Source organism: Zeus faber, assembly GCF_960531495.2.
Source record: "Zeus faber genome assembly, chromosome: 15".
NCBI lineage: Eukaryota > Metazoa > Chordata > Actinopteri > Zeiformes > Zeidae > Zeus > Zeus faber.
In genome coordinates, this window is record NC_137194.1 from 14,780,674 (window position 1) to 14,794,709 (window position 14,036).

Consider the following 14,036-nt stretch of genomic DNA (forward strand, 5'->3'; position numbering starts at 1 on the left):
GATAACGGGCGGAGAAATGCAACTGTCGAGCGGGGATCGACGGCGTGAGAAGAGACGGCGTTTCGCGCAAACCCCCCCCTGGAAACGACGACGCCTCACGGCTTCGCACATGAGATGGACTACTGCGCACTAGTTAGCGCCCGGAAAAAAAAAAAAAAAAAAAAAAAAAACTGGATGGAGAGCTCGCCGACATGTCAAATCCCACCGCGAGTCAAATCTGGTCTTTTCACGATGTCAGCTTGAGATACCTAGAAGTGGCTGTTGCGCGAACTGAACAGTGTAATTTCATCGGATGCGTGGCTGCGGCTTGTTAGCGTGCGTGTGGGAGAACAGAAAATAAAACCCAAAGTAGCGGGCTGGCTAGCCGTAGCATTTGCTAACCGAGGCTAGACGGCGCTAGCTGTAGTGTGTGCTAACTCCGGCTAGCTAGCGTTAGCGGCTGGCAGGGTCCCGGCGTGATTGACGCGTCAACTCGCGGAGATTAGTCCCGGGGGCGGACACGACGCGGAATGAGATGAATGTCCGGAGAAATAAAAAGAAAAGTAACTAAAATAAAACAAAAACAAAAAGCCCGATGGTGCCTCCCTCGCTTTCGTCCACGCTCACGGCTTCATGTTGCGGAGGGGAACATACTTCCAAGCGACGTCAGCCATCTTGCGACTTCCTCGCGGACCGACGAGAGTGGGAGGGAAGGCGAAGGGAGTGGAGGCAGGCGGACGCGGCCGCGGCGCACTCTGGGAAACGTGGTCCAAAACCCGCGCGGCGACTCCGCGGGGGAGCGCTAAAAGACTACAGCTACCAGCGATGGCTGAAAGGGTCTGGTTTGAGGGGGGTGGGGGGTGGGGGGGAGTCGGAGTCACCGCGGTCCTTAAGTAATAATCCCGCACGAACAACATGTCGTGCGAGTTCAGCGGCGGTTTTTGGGGTTTTTTTTTTGTCTTCCTTGGTCCGTGCACGATGAAGTGCAAACTGTTTCCTCGAACGTATCGTTCTCTGTGTGGGACCTATTCATTCACATTCTCTGGCTTGCAAGGGCTTATATGGTACGCAGGGAGATTATTATTATTATTATTATTATTATTATTATTATTATTATTAAGATGCAAATGAGACGACAGCGCAAGATGTTTGCAGCCAACCCAGGTGTAACAGGTAGAGCAGCGTGTCGTCGTCCCCCCCCGTTCCTGCAGGGGACGCCCCTGTGTGTCTGGCGCCCCCGCGTGGTTACTTTCCGCGCAACACGCACCCGCGCGACGAACAAACAATAAAACATAAGAATTGGGAATATCCTGGATGATCCTAAATGGTCATGTTCGCTGTTATGGAAATTCAAAAGGCAAGTTAAAAACAAACAAACAAACAAACAAAAAAAAAAAACGTTCAGTGAGAACGATGGAGGGGAAGGGGGGGGGGGTAAGCCCGGATGAACTCAGTGAACTCTTGGCTTGCAGCGTCGCACCTTCACCTTCAATTCAAAACTACTCAAAATCATCGCAATTTAATCTCGAAAGGGGGGGGGGGGGGTTAGAGGAAAGAGAAACATCGATTTGATTATTTCATTCCTCCGTAAAACTCCGCCACAACCATCGAACCGTGCTGAAGAGGATGCTGCGTTCCACTGCCGGTCGGAACTCGGCCATTGCGACTCCGTGGTTCCCACCTCCGCACTAAAAGTGTTCCCGTTGCCTCTGCTCAGAAAGGACGTGGAGCCCGCACTAAGAGGGCGTTCGTTCGGCAAAGCTTGAGAGTTGTATCAGCTGCAAAACGTTTGCACATGACATACATAAACGACGGAGTGGTTCTACGCGAAGTTGGAAAAACGCGAACGGGAACTTTGTTCGCCATTAACGACGTGCGCTGCCATGCCGCCACGGCGCAAGGCCTGCGAAGTCGGCGAACCCGTGCCCGGGCGACCTGTCGGGGACTCCCGACTGTAACGCTCGTTCCTTTGCCCGTTTCCTCGCGGGGGGGGGGGGGGGGGGGGGGGGGGGGGGGGGCGGGACGTCTCCGAGTCCCCGATCGCGACGGCAGGGCCCCGCGGGAACGCGCCGCTCGCCCCCGTGTCGGCTGTGATCCGCCGGGGAGAGTCGCGGAGATGACGGCCAGGTCGGTGCGGGCTCTGTCCAGGGTGCTGAAACCCGTCGGGGGCGACCGGCGGCCGGTAAGAGCTTTTTTACACATGGACCGGGCGAGCGAACGCTGCTTTGGCGCGACGTTTTCATTCGATCTAACGGAAGTTCAGCGGTGGCCGCTGCTAAGCTGATTAGCAGCGGCCACCCGACTCAGCTGGGAGTCTTCGTGACCTCATGGCGCTGTCCTTTCAGCACCACCATGGAGGTCACCACGGAGAGCCACTATAAGGACTTTAAACTTATTAATACTTCGAATGTATTGGTAGCAGCGCTTAAGACATTGACTTACAGTCAATTTATTATGCTTTCCGTTTATTATATAATTGGGTTTATTTTATATATATAGATAAGGAACAGAGTTTATATATACAGAGTTTATATATGTATTTATACAGACATTTATATATACGGAGTTTATATATACTGTATATGTATGTATATATATATATATATATATATATATATATATATATATATATATATATATATATATATATATATATATATATATATATATATATATATATATATATATATAATGCTTAATGGTAATTTGCTTTTGTCAGCTAACCATATTGTTTTTATTTTAGGTGTATGGCGCCGCTTCATTTAATCTGAGGCCCAAGTCCACCTACACTGTAAGAGCACAGGACGTAAACACGACGCATGGAAAATAATTATTGAAAAAAAAAAATGCCATCCCTCATGAGTTTCTCCTGTGATGTTTCGGTGGAAGTTTTACTGTTGTCTTTATTCACATTAGACAAGAGTACATTTTCCTAGTCATGTTGTTCGTTGGGCCCACTCCCAGGTCCGCCCTGGGAGATTCTCATCCTGCCAAACCTCCTGTTTTGTTCCCTGTGGATCGTTGATTCACTCTCTTGCCAAATAAAATAAACCGTTATGCACTGGATGTGTGCAGAGGCACGGTGCCTTTTGTTTTGACCAATATAACAGCGCTGCCAAGTCTCCATGTGTCTTCCCCCTTCCTCTGTTCCCCGCTAACCCATTTTGTTCTGTCTCCCTCGGTGTCTACCCACCCACGTCCAGACTATAGTGAGTACTGCTGCTAATATGGAGAGATGTATCACTGGTGTATTCATGGTGGTAATGTGAAGTCCACCAAAACAGGACCAGGAGGAATTATGATCTATAACTGTCAGTATTTCCGGTTGCTGAGTTCTGTGGCTGGTAGTCTGTGAAAGTTATTAGTCTGTCTGTCTTGTTAGATGGACCAATGTGTGTGTGTGTGTGTGTGTGTGTGTGTGTGTGTGTGTGTGTGTGTGTGTGTGTGCTTGCTTAAGAAGTATGCGTTTATATCCCCTGCAGCCTCCGCCTGCTCGGTATGGAGGCAGGCACACAGTGACTCTGATCCCTGGAGATGGTGTTGGACCCGAGCTGGCCACCCATGTGCGCGAGCTGTTCCGGTGAGAACACACATGATAAGTCAAATGATATGACACCCAGAGTCGCTCAGCCATTATTTTCCTCTCTCTAGCTTAACTCTCACTTCCTCCCTGAGTCCTGTCTCATGTTTCGACATTATGCAACCCCTACGCCCTTGTATGTGTATTGTCAGTTTCTGCTGTGTCCCAGTGGACTTCGAGGTGGCTGATGTGGACTCCAGACTGTCCTCGGAAGATGACATCGACAATGCCATCATGGCCATCAGAAGGAACGGAGTGGCCCTCAAAGGTGTGTTTGCGTGTGCTTTTGATCTTAATTTCAAAATGAAACATTCTTAGTTTTTTTCCCTTCATTTTTCATTTTCAAAACAATTTAGATATTAATGCAGGAACAATTTTAAGCCCCCCGCATCTTTATTAGACCTGTCATGCCTGTTATACTGGAGGTGTGTTTGTGGTACAGTAGCAGCAGGCAATGGATATGAAGAAGAATGATGAAAATGAGAAAGAAAGTTAAAACTGTTATCAAAATATTAAAATCATTAAATAGTACTTTGGCTCTAGGTTTAGACTGCATCACAACATCAGCAATAAAGAACACCGCATTCCATTTTCCAAGTCTTGGAAAATAGAGAAACAGGCTTGGATCTTCCAGCCTGTTGCATTCTGTGGGCGATGATGGTCGTTGTTGACCCTTATGGTTTGTGTTGTTTACTCAATCAGGTAACATTGAGACCAATCACAACCTGCCACTTTCATACAAGTCAAGGAACAACCTTCTCCGGTGAGTTTGTCACCGCTCGAATGTTTTTGTCTGTTGGTTTATTTTAGTTTTTGTTCACCATAATAACCCTGTCTTTCCCCTCGCCGTCCTTTTCCGCAGCACCACATTAGACCTGTTCGCCAACGTGATGCACTGCCAGTCTTTCCCGGGGGTGAGGACGCGTCACAGGAACATCGACATCATCATCATAAGGGAGAACACCGAAGGGGAGTACAGCAGCCTGGAGCATGAGGTGTGTGTTCCTGTGTGTGTCATGTATTCTGTAAAAAGTGTCTGTGGTGTGGGGGTGGTGTGGTTTAAGCAGTCAGAGCAATCAACCAGCAACAGGCAAATCACCCATCCCTCCACACACACGGGCAGAGCCTTTGTCATGATATGTGTCCATCTGTTCCCGGCTTGTTACATCTTGCCCGTGTCCTCAATAAACTGGCGTGTTTTCAACATCTCGGTCTGTGTCTCTGTGTCGGAGAGCCCTGGAAACGCCACTCGGGTGGTGTGTAACCAAGGTCCAAAAGCTTGGGTATCAGTTTCAATATGTGAACATTATGTAATGATAACATAACACAGTCGCTACTAGAGATCATGTTAAACTTGTGAAACATGGTGACAGTTTTATGTTAATATATGAATTTATATTTAAACAAAGAAGTCAATAAATCAATAAGTGAAAATAATAACCACAGACAGTGTTTTTATTTGGACTTGGTATTGGCAAGTACCCAAGAGTGAGTATCCAATACTTGTACTTGGTTTGGGAAAATAATATTCCCGAATCGTTAAGAAACACGCCTCTCTGTCTCTGTCTCTGTCACCTGAAATCTCTCTCTCTCTCTCTCTCTCTCTCTCTCTCTCTCTCTCTCTCTCTCTCTCTCTCTCTCTCTCTCTCTCTCTCTGTCTCTCTCTCTCTCTCTCCCCCCCTCTCTCCTCCCTGAATCTGTCTCCAGAGTGTACCGGGGGTGGTTGAATGTCTGAAGATCATCACTAGAGCCAAGTCCCTGCGCATTGCTGAGTATGCGTTCAAGATGGCTCGGGAGAAAGGACGCCGCCGCGTCACCGTCGTACACAAAGCGAACATCATGTCAGTCTCTCAACAGTTCAACATCCCTGTGTGTGCATCTGTGTGTAGTCCCATCTGTGGTTCCTGTATGTTTATTGTTAACCACCTGTAGAATCAGAATGTACAATATGAAATGATAAATTCTGTACCAATTCCCTTATTGATTCTCTTATCCCTTAGTTCTTTATCTATTCACTCTGAGCAGGAAGCTGGGTGATGGCCTCTTCCTGGAGTGCTGCAAAGAGGTTGCCAGTGGTTACCCTGAGATTGCCTTCGACAGCATGATTGTGGACAACACCACCATGCAGGTAGCCATGGCAACACACACGGGGGCTCCACATTCCATCCTTGAGTAATGCATGCTTCACGCTGAGCATTGGCCTGTATTCACATCTTTATACTATTTATATTATATGGCATGTACACTGGATTTACTGAATCCATAAGTTACATAATACCTTCATTTAAACATTGTCCTATTCAACACAGCATATTTGGCTACGGATTCCACTTGTTTATGATGTGACATTTAGTTAAAATTTTCTTTACCCAATTGTTCATGCACGTCTATCCTAACTGACCTGTGTGTGTCTGCGTGTGTCTGCGTGTGTGTGTGCGTGTGTGCGTGTGTGCGTGTGTGCGTGTGTGTGTGTGTGTGTGTGTGTGCGCACTGACATGCGTGCCCCTGTGCTAGCTGGTGTCCAAGCCCCAGCAGTTCGATGTGATGGTGATGCCCAATCTGTACGGCAACGTGGTGAGCAACGTGTGTGCGGGCCTGGTGGGCGGGCCGGGCCTGGTGCCCGGAGCCAACTACGGAAAGGACTATGCCGTGTTCGAGACGGTGAGGGATACCATGAGCTCATCCACAATTACAATACATGATATTTGTTTACTTATGGATAAAAACTACTGAATGTCTCCCACGTTTGAACAAACTATAAATGGATTATGAATTGAAGACATTGTACCAGACCATGAGTTGACAGGATGGTATTGTACGGTTGTACAATAAAACACATTTACACATTGTCTTATTGTTGTGATTGATCACTCATATAAAGAGGGTCTGCTTTGAGAACATCTGGCCCCTATTAAGATTTTATAAATGGCCCTTGCTGTAGAGGCAACAGTTATGGAAGAGGGGTCCAGATAGAGTAGGATCATGACAAAGTCACATCAAAAGATTCCAAAATCATGGCCTTGGCCTTGATACCATGCTGCCTAAACTGAACAACAATAACGTGTGGACCTGCAAGGCCCTGCAAAGGCCTGATGCAAGGGGAGGAAATACATCTGAAGAAAAATAAAAACACTTCAGTCGGTAAAGACATCAATGAATAAGATTGACAAGATGAACTGCTTCATGTGGAGATGTCCCCCAATGGTTTCATACGTTGTCTCGCCGCATGCAGGGCACCAGAAACACCGGCAAGAGCGTTGCGAACCGCAACACGGCCAACCCGACGGCCATGCTGCTGGCCTCCTGCCTGCTGCTGGATCACCTGAAGCTCCACGCCTACGCCGGCATGATCCGCAGGGCCGTCATCTCCACAGTCACAGAGACACGGGTACGTTTGTCTGCCTTTGTATATGACATCTTCTGTCGTCTCGGCTCTGTACTCCAACGCAATGGATTTTCATGAAACACGATGAGATGTGACCCACAGACATCACCAGGTGCTTGGTGTCTTCACTGGTGATGCTCTGTCATGCCTGTAATGCCACCGTCTTCAGTCCTTCCTTGCTCGGGCACCTTTTTGCGCACACTTTCCTCTGAGCCAATTTGAAAGCATGTTAGATTGGATTGAGGCCAGGGGATTGACTTGGCCAGTCATGAAACATTCCACTTTTTTACCTTCAAAAACGTTTTTACCTTTGTGGTCGTTCTCTGGCTGCGGTCCTATGAGTTTTGATGCATTTGGTGTGATCCGCGCAGACAAGATGTCTCTGTAGACTTGGGAATTCATTCTACTGCTGCCGTCATCAGTCACACCATCAAAGAAGACCACTGAGCTGGTCCGGGAGGAACACTTCACCCCCTACACTTGACGGACGAGGTGGTACACTTAGGATCGTGAGCGCTTCCCTTCTCTCCACACTGCCATCCGCTTCCCATCGCTGTGGTGCAGATTGCCCTTTGTTTCATCTGTCCATAACACCTTGTTCCAGAACTCTAAGAGCTCTTTTAAGCACTGTTTTGGCAAACTGTAGTCTGGCTTTTGTATTCTGAGCTTCTGCTGTTGAAGTCTTGTAAGAACTGATAATGCAATAACGAGGCAAAATGTCATAAAAACATTTAATATAAACAAATAATGTAATAACCAATCAAATATATGTATTTTTTTTAAATTAAAAGATGATCCAGTCACAGTGTTTACAACTTGTTCCCTATTATTATATGATAAATACAAACAAAACACCACTATGGCACTCTCAGTCACCAGTGTATGGAGCCATTCAAGCTCAACAACCTTCAACAACATGAGGCAATGTGCTTTATATTCAACATGCTTTTTATCCAAAACATACTGATGACCCTATACAGTATATTTCATAGGATATGTTCCTGAGCACAATCCAGGCTCTCGTCCAGTTGGGGTTTTGACAGAATATCTCTTTGATTCACAAAGCGAGATCACTTCACTTTCCACAACATTTTCACAGATTCATTATACTTTAAATTGAATAATGATAAATCTTCATCATCCAGTTCCAACGTGTCAGCCAATGCATCTGTGATGCAGATACCGTTAGTCAGAAAAGGAAACTCTACCTGCGGACCTATGCACTAGCAAAATATACTGTCTAGCTTAAATGAGCATAGTGTAGGAACACGTTAACCTATGATTTGTTATATTATGTTATTAATGTTTCCCAATCTGCATGCACTGCAGCCTGGTCCTCCTGGAAGGTAAATTCATCCTGATGTGGCCCATTCTCAAGTTTTTTTTTTTTGTTTTTTTTTTCCCAGGGGGTTTTCAAGGAGTTTTAACCTTGCCTGTTGTGCTTGTGAAGCCCTTTGGACTGTACTGTGATTAAGAGCTACTGTATATAGATAAACTTGACTTGGCTGATGTCCATAGATAGGGTCAATGTGATAATTGATGTTCATCTCAATTTAATAGAGACCTGTTATGGTAGGTAAGTATGGCATATTGACATCCTCAGGGTCAAATACAGGGTAAGAATCAATGCCATTCCTAGGACAACTTCCAGAGCCAACTTCCATGCCAGAGCAAGGATCAGGGTTAGAACCAGAATTATTTTTATTCATTTTATTGCCTCCTGTATGGTCTGAATATATGTACCGACTGGTCCATCTAGATCAGGGGTGCCCACACTTTTTCAGCTTGCGAGCTTCTTTTAAAATGACCAGGTCAAAATGATCTACCCGCATTAAAAAATGCTAAATATATTTATTAATATATATACAGAGTATACTTTATATATACAATATAGGTTGGCATACCTTGCATCACTGCTTGAACCCTTATGGCACAATACAATTAAATACATTTATGGTCACTACCTTACTCTGATGACTTGCACTGAGTGGAGTCTTCCAGTGTTGCATAGTTCAGACAGTGGCTCAAGCAGGCTTCCAAATGATCATCCGTCATGACGGAACGGTATTTGAACTTAATAATCTTCATGTGGGAAAAGGCTGACTCGCATAAATAAGTAGAGCTGAATGCAGTCAAGGAGGGAGCACATGTCCTCATATTTGGGTATTTCTCCTCAGTGAGTAAGTTCCAAAACTGTCCATGAGCCCTGGCTTGAGCTCAATGTCAGCCTGTAGTGTCAAAATCTCATCCTCCACTGCAGAAGAGTCCAGGTGGAACAGCGTTGCAATTTTTGATGCGAATGAATCAATCTCAATATCTTCCCTAAATGGGCAGCACATAAATGTAGCGATTGGCTCGGGTAGAGTAAAGTCCTGAAACCGTTTGTCAAAGTCTGACAGACTCAATCTGCTCTGTGTAGCGTGCACTGTCAAGTTGCGCACACGCCTTCCCTTGGGTCTCCAGCTCCGATGCCAGGTTTTGAAAGTTCCCTAAATCATGGCGCTGCAGCTTTGAGGACAGAAGTTGCATTTTTCGTTTGAAAGCATTAACCGAACTGATCATGTTGACCACGGTTTTGTATTTTCCTTGCAGCTCTGAATCAAGCCCATTCAATATGTTGGTCAGATCTGTTTAAAAAAAAATATATATTTTTTTTGAATGGTGCACGATCTACACGCGCTACCTTTGCGATCTACCAGTTGATCGCGAGCGATGTATTGGGCACCCCTGGTCTAGACTGACGTAGTGTTGTCCATACCTTTCCGCTAAATGACCAATAACTTAGACAGGTTAGTGAGGTTTTCACAAAAATGGCCCAGGTGTGAGATGATAGAGCTGGGTCAACCCCCCGGGGTTGACTGAACCAAAAACTGTACATTAAAATTAATCGAGGCTCTTTGAAGGGAAATGTCGTCGCCAAATGATTGATGTTGGTCCATGCTGTGGATGCAGTCATTCCATGTCCCCGCCACGTACTGCGAGAGTGGCGTCGCATCCACTTGAACAAGATCGGTACGCAGGTAGACAGTGAGCGGAGCAAACAACCCGACGCGGGGCGGACAAGCCGAGGCGGTTCAGTACGCAGGGTGGTCAGTAGATAGGGCAAACGATCTGGCGGGGATAAGGCAAAGGTGAGGTCCTGGAAACCGAGCAGGGAATCAAGAGACAGAGAGACTAGAAAGAAACGCTTGACACATGGTACAAAGACGAACTGGCACAGAGAGAAGGGAACACACGGACTAAATAAACAAGGGAGGAAAGGTAGACAAGGGACAGTTGAAACTAACCAGGGCAGAGAAGACGATCGCACAGACGGGAAAACACAAAAGCAGGAAGTGAAGACACTAGGGAGGAGGGAGGGACGTCACAAGTCCAACCTTTGGGATAGGGCTCCGATGGTATACTGCCGTAGAGAAGTTAAATGTGATTTTATAGTGAGAGTTCCAGTTTGTTGTTGTTGCAGTAATGACACTATTAATCCAAATACATGTACAGTCTTTAAAATGTAATAATAATAATAATAATAATAATAATAATAATAATAATAATTTAAAAAACAAATGAATAAATAATTGTTATTGATAATGTAATACCTCACTGTACATGTAATGTAGTATAATGTACGCACACACACTGATATTAGTCCACTAAATCACATATAAATATATATATAATTTAGAACTAGAAGCTGAAAAAGTGCAATAAAAGGAAAAATGCAATGTAACCAACATTGGAGCCTTAAGTTACTAAACACTTAAACAATGAAATGATCAAAAAACAATACAATTGAGATTTTATTGTGTATTATACTCAAATATACAATACATACTTGAAACAATGGCTCTGTTAATTCATAATCGATGTAGTCATTTTATAATAATAATAACATTATTACGTCATCTGCTCAGCAGTTTTATTATATTATCGACCAGTTATTACATTATTCCTTTTTATTATATTTTCATTACATTATGCGCAGTTATTACATTTTGTGCCGTTATTTCATTATCAGTTCTTACGAGCCTCCTCCCAAGGGACTGTTGGACACAGCTACGTCTACATCCTTGTTGATCTCTTCACTACTTGGGTCTTTCTTGACCATGTGAAGTATTTTTCTGTCCTCCGCACGAGCGTTCTTCCGCGGTCGGCCACGCCATTCTCAATCGCGAAGCTCACCAGTCCCTTCTTTCCTCTCCATAATCGTCCTACCTGTTTCTCTGACTCTGACTTTCACCTTGATTTATTCTGAATTCTCCTGATGAAAGTCTGCTTTCCCGGCAATGACAGTTCTTTGGTTCTCATGTTAAGAGGAGACAACAACAGCAGACTGCAAACGTCACTCCTGGAATCATCTGTAGACCTCTTGTTGGCATCTTAAGCGTGGAAAAAAATGATTAAATAAACACACGCCAAAGCGACAGCTGAGCAGCCAACTCTCCTCTTCCTTTGACCTCCTAAAATAAGAGGACTATGCATATAAAAGTGCGATACATCCTGAAATGTTCGCCTGGCATGGATGTAAATACTCTCTAATTGAAGCTCAAAGAGTCTGACCTATGATTTAATTGTGTTTCATTTCAAATCCATTGTGTTGGGAGTACAGAGCCATTGCTTTTGCTTTATAGATCCCGTTAGTTTCTGTTGTCTATTCCTGCTTTCTTCTTAAACAGTCATAGTCAATGTGAATATACCTGTGGTAAGGTACATGGTCCGCTTTATGATTTTGTCCTCTCAAATGTTTTGTGATTCTCCGATGGACGTCCTTCCAGGAAGTCCAAGTCCCCTCCCTCTCTGTAGTAATTCATTTCCTCCTCCCTCCCCATTTCCTCTCTCCATGTGCCCTCTGTAGCTGCACACTGCCGACCTTGGAGGTCAAGGCTCTACCTCTGAGGTGGTCAAGTCTATTCGGAACGCCATCCAAAGCACTGGGCCCCTGACACAGAGCATCTAGAAGACACACACGCACACGCACACGCACACACACACACACACACACACACACACACACACACACACACACACACACACACACACACACACACACACACACATACACCCACACACACACATACACACACGCATGCACACGCACACACATACACTCATGCAAACAGGAACAAAGTAAAGATGACTGTACAGTAGGAGTATAAGAAGTATTCTACCTCTCATTATGAGCTAAGCTATGCAATTTGCTAAGGGCAGAAACAGCAGGTTTTAGTCAGACTGATCTAACAAAATTGTCTATACGGATAATGTATATTTGTACTTCTATGCAGCGGTTTGGTTGCTACATTAATATTAGAGAGAGGCAAAATGCACCTTACAGAGCCTGTGCCCTGCAGTGAAACAAGTGTTGTTCACAGTTAATAGTTATTTGGCAGGCGTGGCAGCATAATCAATATGTCACGCACGCTTTGTGTTTGGGTGTTTGTGTTTCACATTAATTATTAATGCTCCTTTCTCACAATACTGCACCTGTTTTGGTCTCTTTCGATGCTCATGTTTATTAATTTACTGTTTATTTATATTTTAACCGTACCTGTTCGTCACGACAATTTTATTTTCTTTCTTAGAATTATATGCACATAACCATTAGCCCTTTATTTCATGTCCACAGCTGTCCACTTATTAAATGTATCGGACCAAGTACTATGCAGATTCCCTCAAATAAAACCCTTTACCTCCTCCGTTTTCTTCGTTATTATAACCTCACACACACACACACACACAAACACACTCGCACACACACACACACGCACACATGCACACACACATGCATTTTCCACACCCTTCAAATCAATATTCAGAGTCATCTCAGAGTGGATTCATGTTTTTTTTGTTGCTGTGATGAGTGATGTTTGCCCAAATTGATGTTTTTTCATCCTCTTTGTAGTCTGGCATATTAGCGTAAACACAGGAGCAAGTGGGAAAACATATATTGGCAAATTGGCAAAGTTACAAAATATAGAGCTCAACAGTGAGTTTCCGGAAGTGAAAATCACATTATTGCTCTGAATAGAGGATTTTGATTATTAGCCATAATGTCTTAACCATCCAAGGTAGACCTACCACGAACTATGAGATTGTGAAACGATGGTATACGCTCCTGTAGAATCCACAAGTCCTTATGATAGCAAACTTATTTTAAGAAAAACATGTTTTATTTACGGTGTCATGAAAAAGCACTACCCACAATCCTACAGTGTAACAGCGACGACTCTGATTGGTGGAGCTCGCTGTTACCATGGAAATGTTTACCGCACCCCTAGTGAGGTTTTGCGTTGTTTAACTACACTATTATTAACAATATAAACACTATAATAATGACAAAGGTTAAACTCCAGAGGAAGCGGGTGAGGTTGGAAGTCGTTGGAAAGGTAACATTCGCAATGGTTTTATGGATGAGTAGTTCCTTCATCCTTGAAATAATTATGTACACAGTCTTGTACCTTTGACTGTTTTTTCCGTTTTCCAAATCTTTCTGCTGCGAATCAAACGTTTTATGGTCACGATTCATCTCCTAGTTGTTGGCTGGTTTCCAGGCTTAAAACTCTTTATAGAAGGATTTTCTGAAACGTCAGTGGAGTGAATGAATGGGAAATTTACCTCTGGAAGCAGAGCCCTTCAACAAGTGGGCATAGTAAGGTGAATGCCAGAAATACCTGGTGGCTCAAAGAAATAAAACAAAAAACATATGGCTATGGAGAAGCAGTATAAAGCAATATGACAGTATAATATCCAAAAATCCACTTTTCGGTGTGCTGGCAGTGAGTTGAGAACCTGGCCCCAATAAGAACGTAGTTGAAAGGCCATGTTCCAGACTGTATAGAGGACATATACATACAGAGAGTTGGCTTGTTTTTAAATGCAGCTGTTTGTTACAACTTATTGTTGTAATGCAACAGATGTCCCTGAGCAGAAAGAAGTTGGAGGTTAAAGGTCAACAGGATGCCCAGGCTTGTTAATCTGAAGGCAGAGATGATAAAGCACACATGTGTGAGGCAGGGTTGATGTCCACAGCCACGTAGCCGTCTCTCCTCAGTTTCCTCTGCGATCCGTCACCACTCGAGTCGTGAATATTACTTGTTCCTC

The 14,036-nt window shown here is 44.4% G+C and overlaps 1 protein-coding gene across 1 annotated transcript; it reads left to right on the forward strand.

The window, feature by feature from the left end:
* Nucleotides 1-3,496: 3,496 nt before the first annotated feature.
* On the forward strand, nt 3,497-11,895 carry LOC307240955 (isocitrate dehydrogenase [NAD] subunit gamma, mitochondrial-like; the record flags this gene model as incomplete). Its single annotated transcript, XM_080014883.1, has 9 exons — nt 3,497-3,559; nt 3,712-3,827; nt 4,262-4,322; nt 4,422-4,554; nt 5,267-5,400; nt 5,585-5,687; nt 6,074-6,220; nt 6,792-6,947; nt 11,794-11,895. The coding sequence occupies exons 2-9, from the start codon at nt 3,794-3,796 to the stop codon at nt 11,893-11,895; spliced, it is 870 nt and encodes a 289-aa protein (XP_079871009.1). The 5' UTR covers nt 3,497-3,559; nt 3,712-3,793.
* Nucleotides 11,896-14,036: the final 2,141 nt, after the last annotated feature.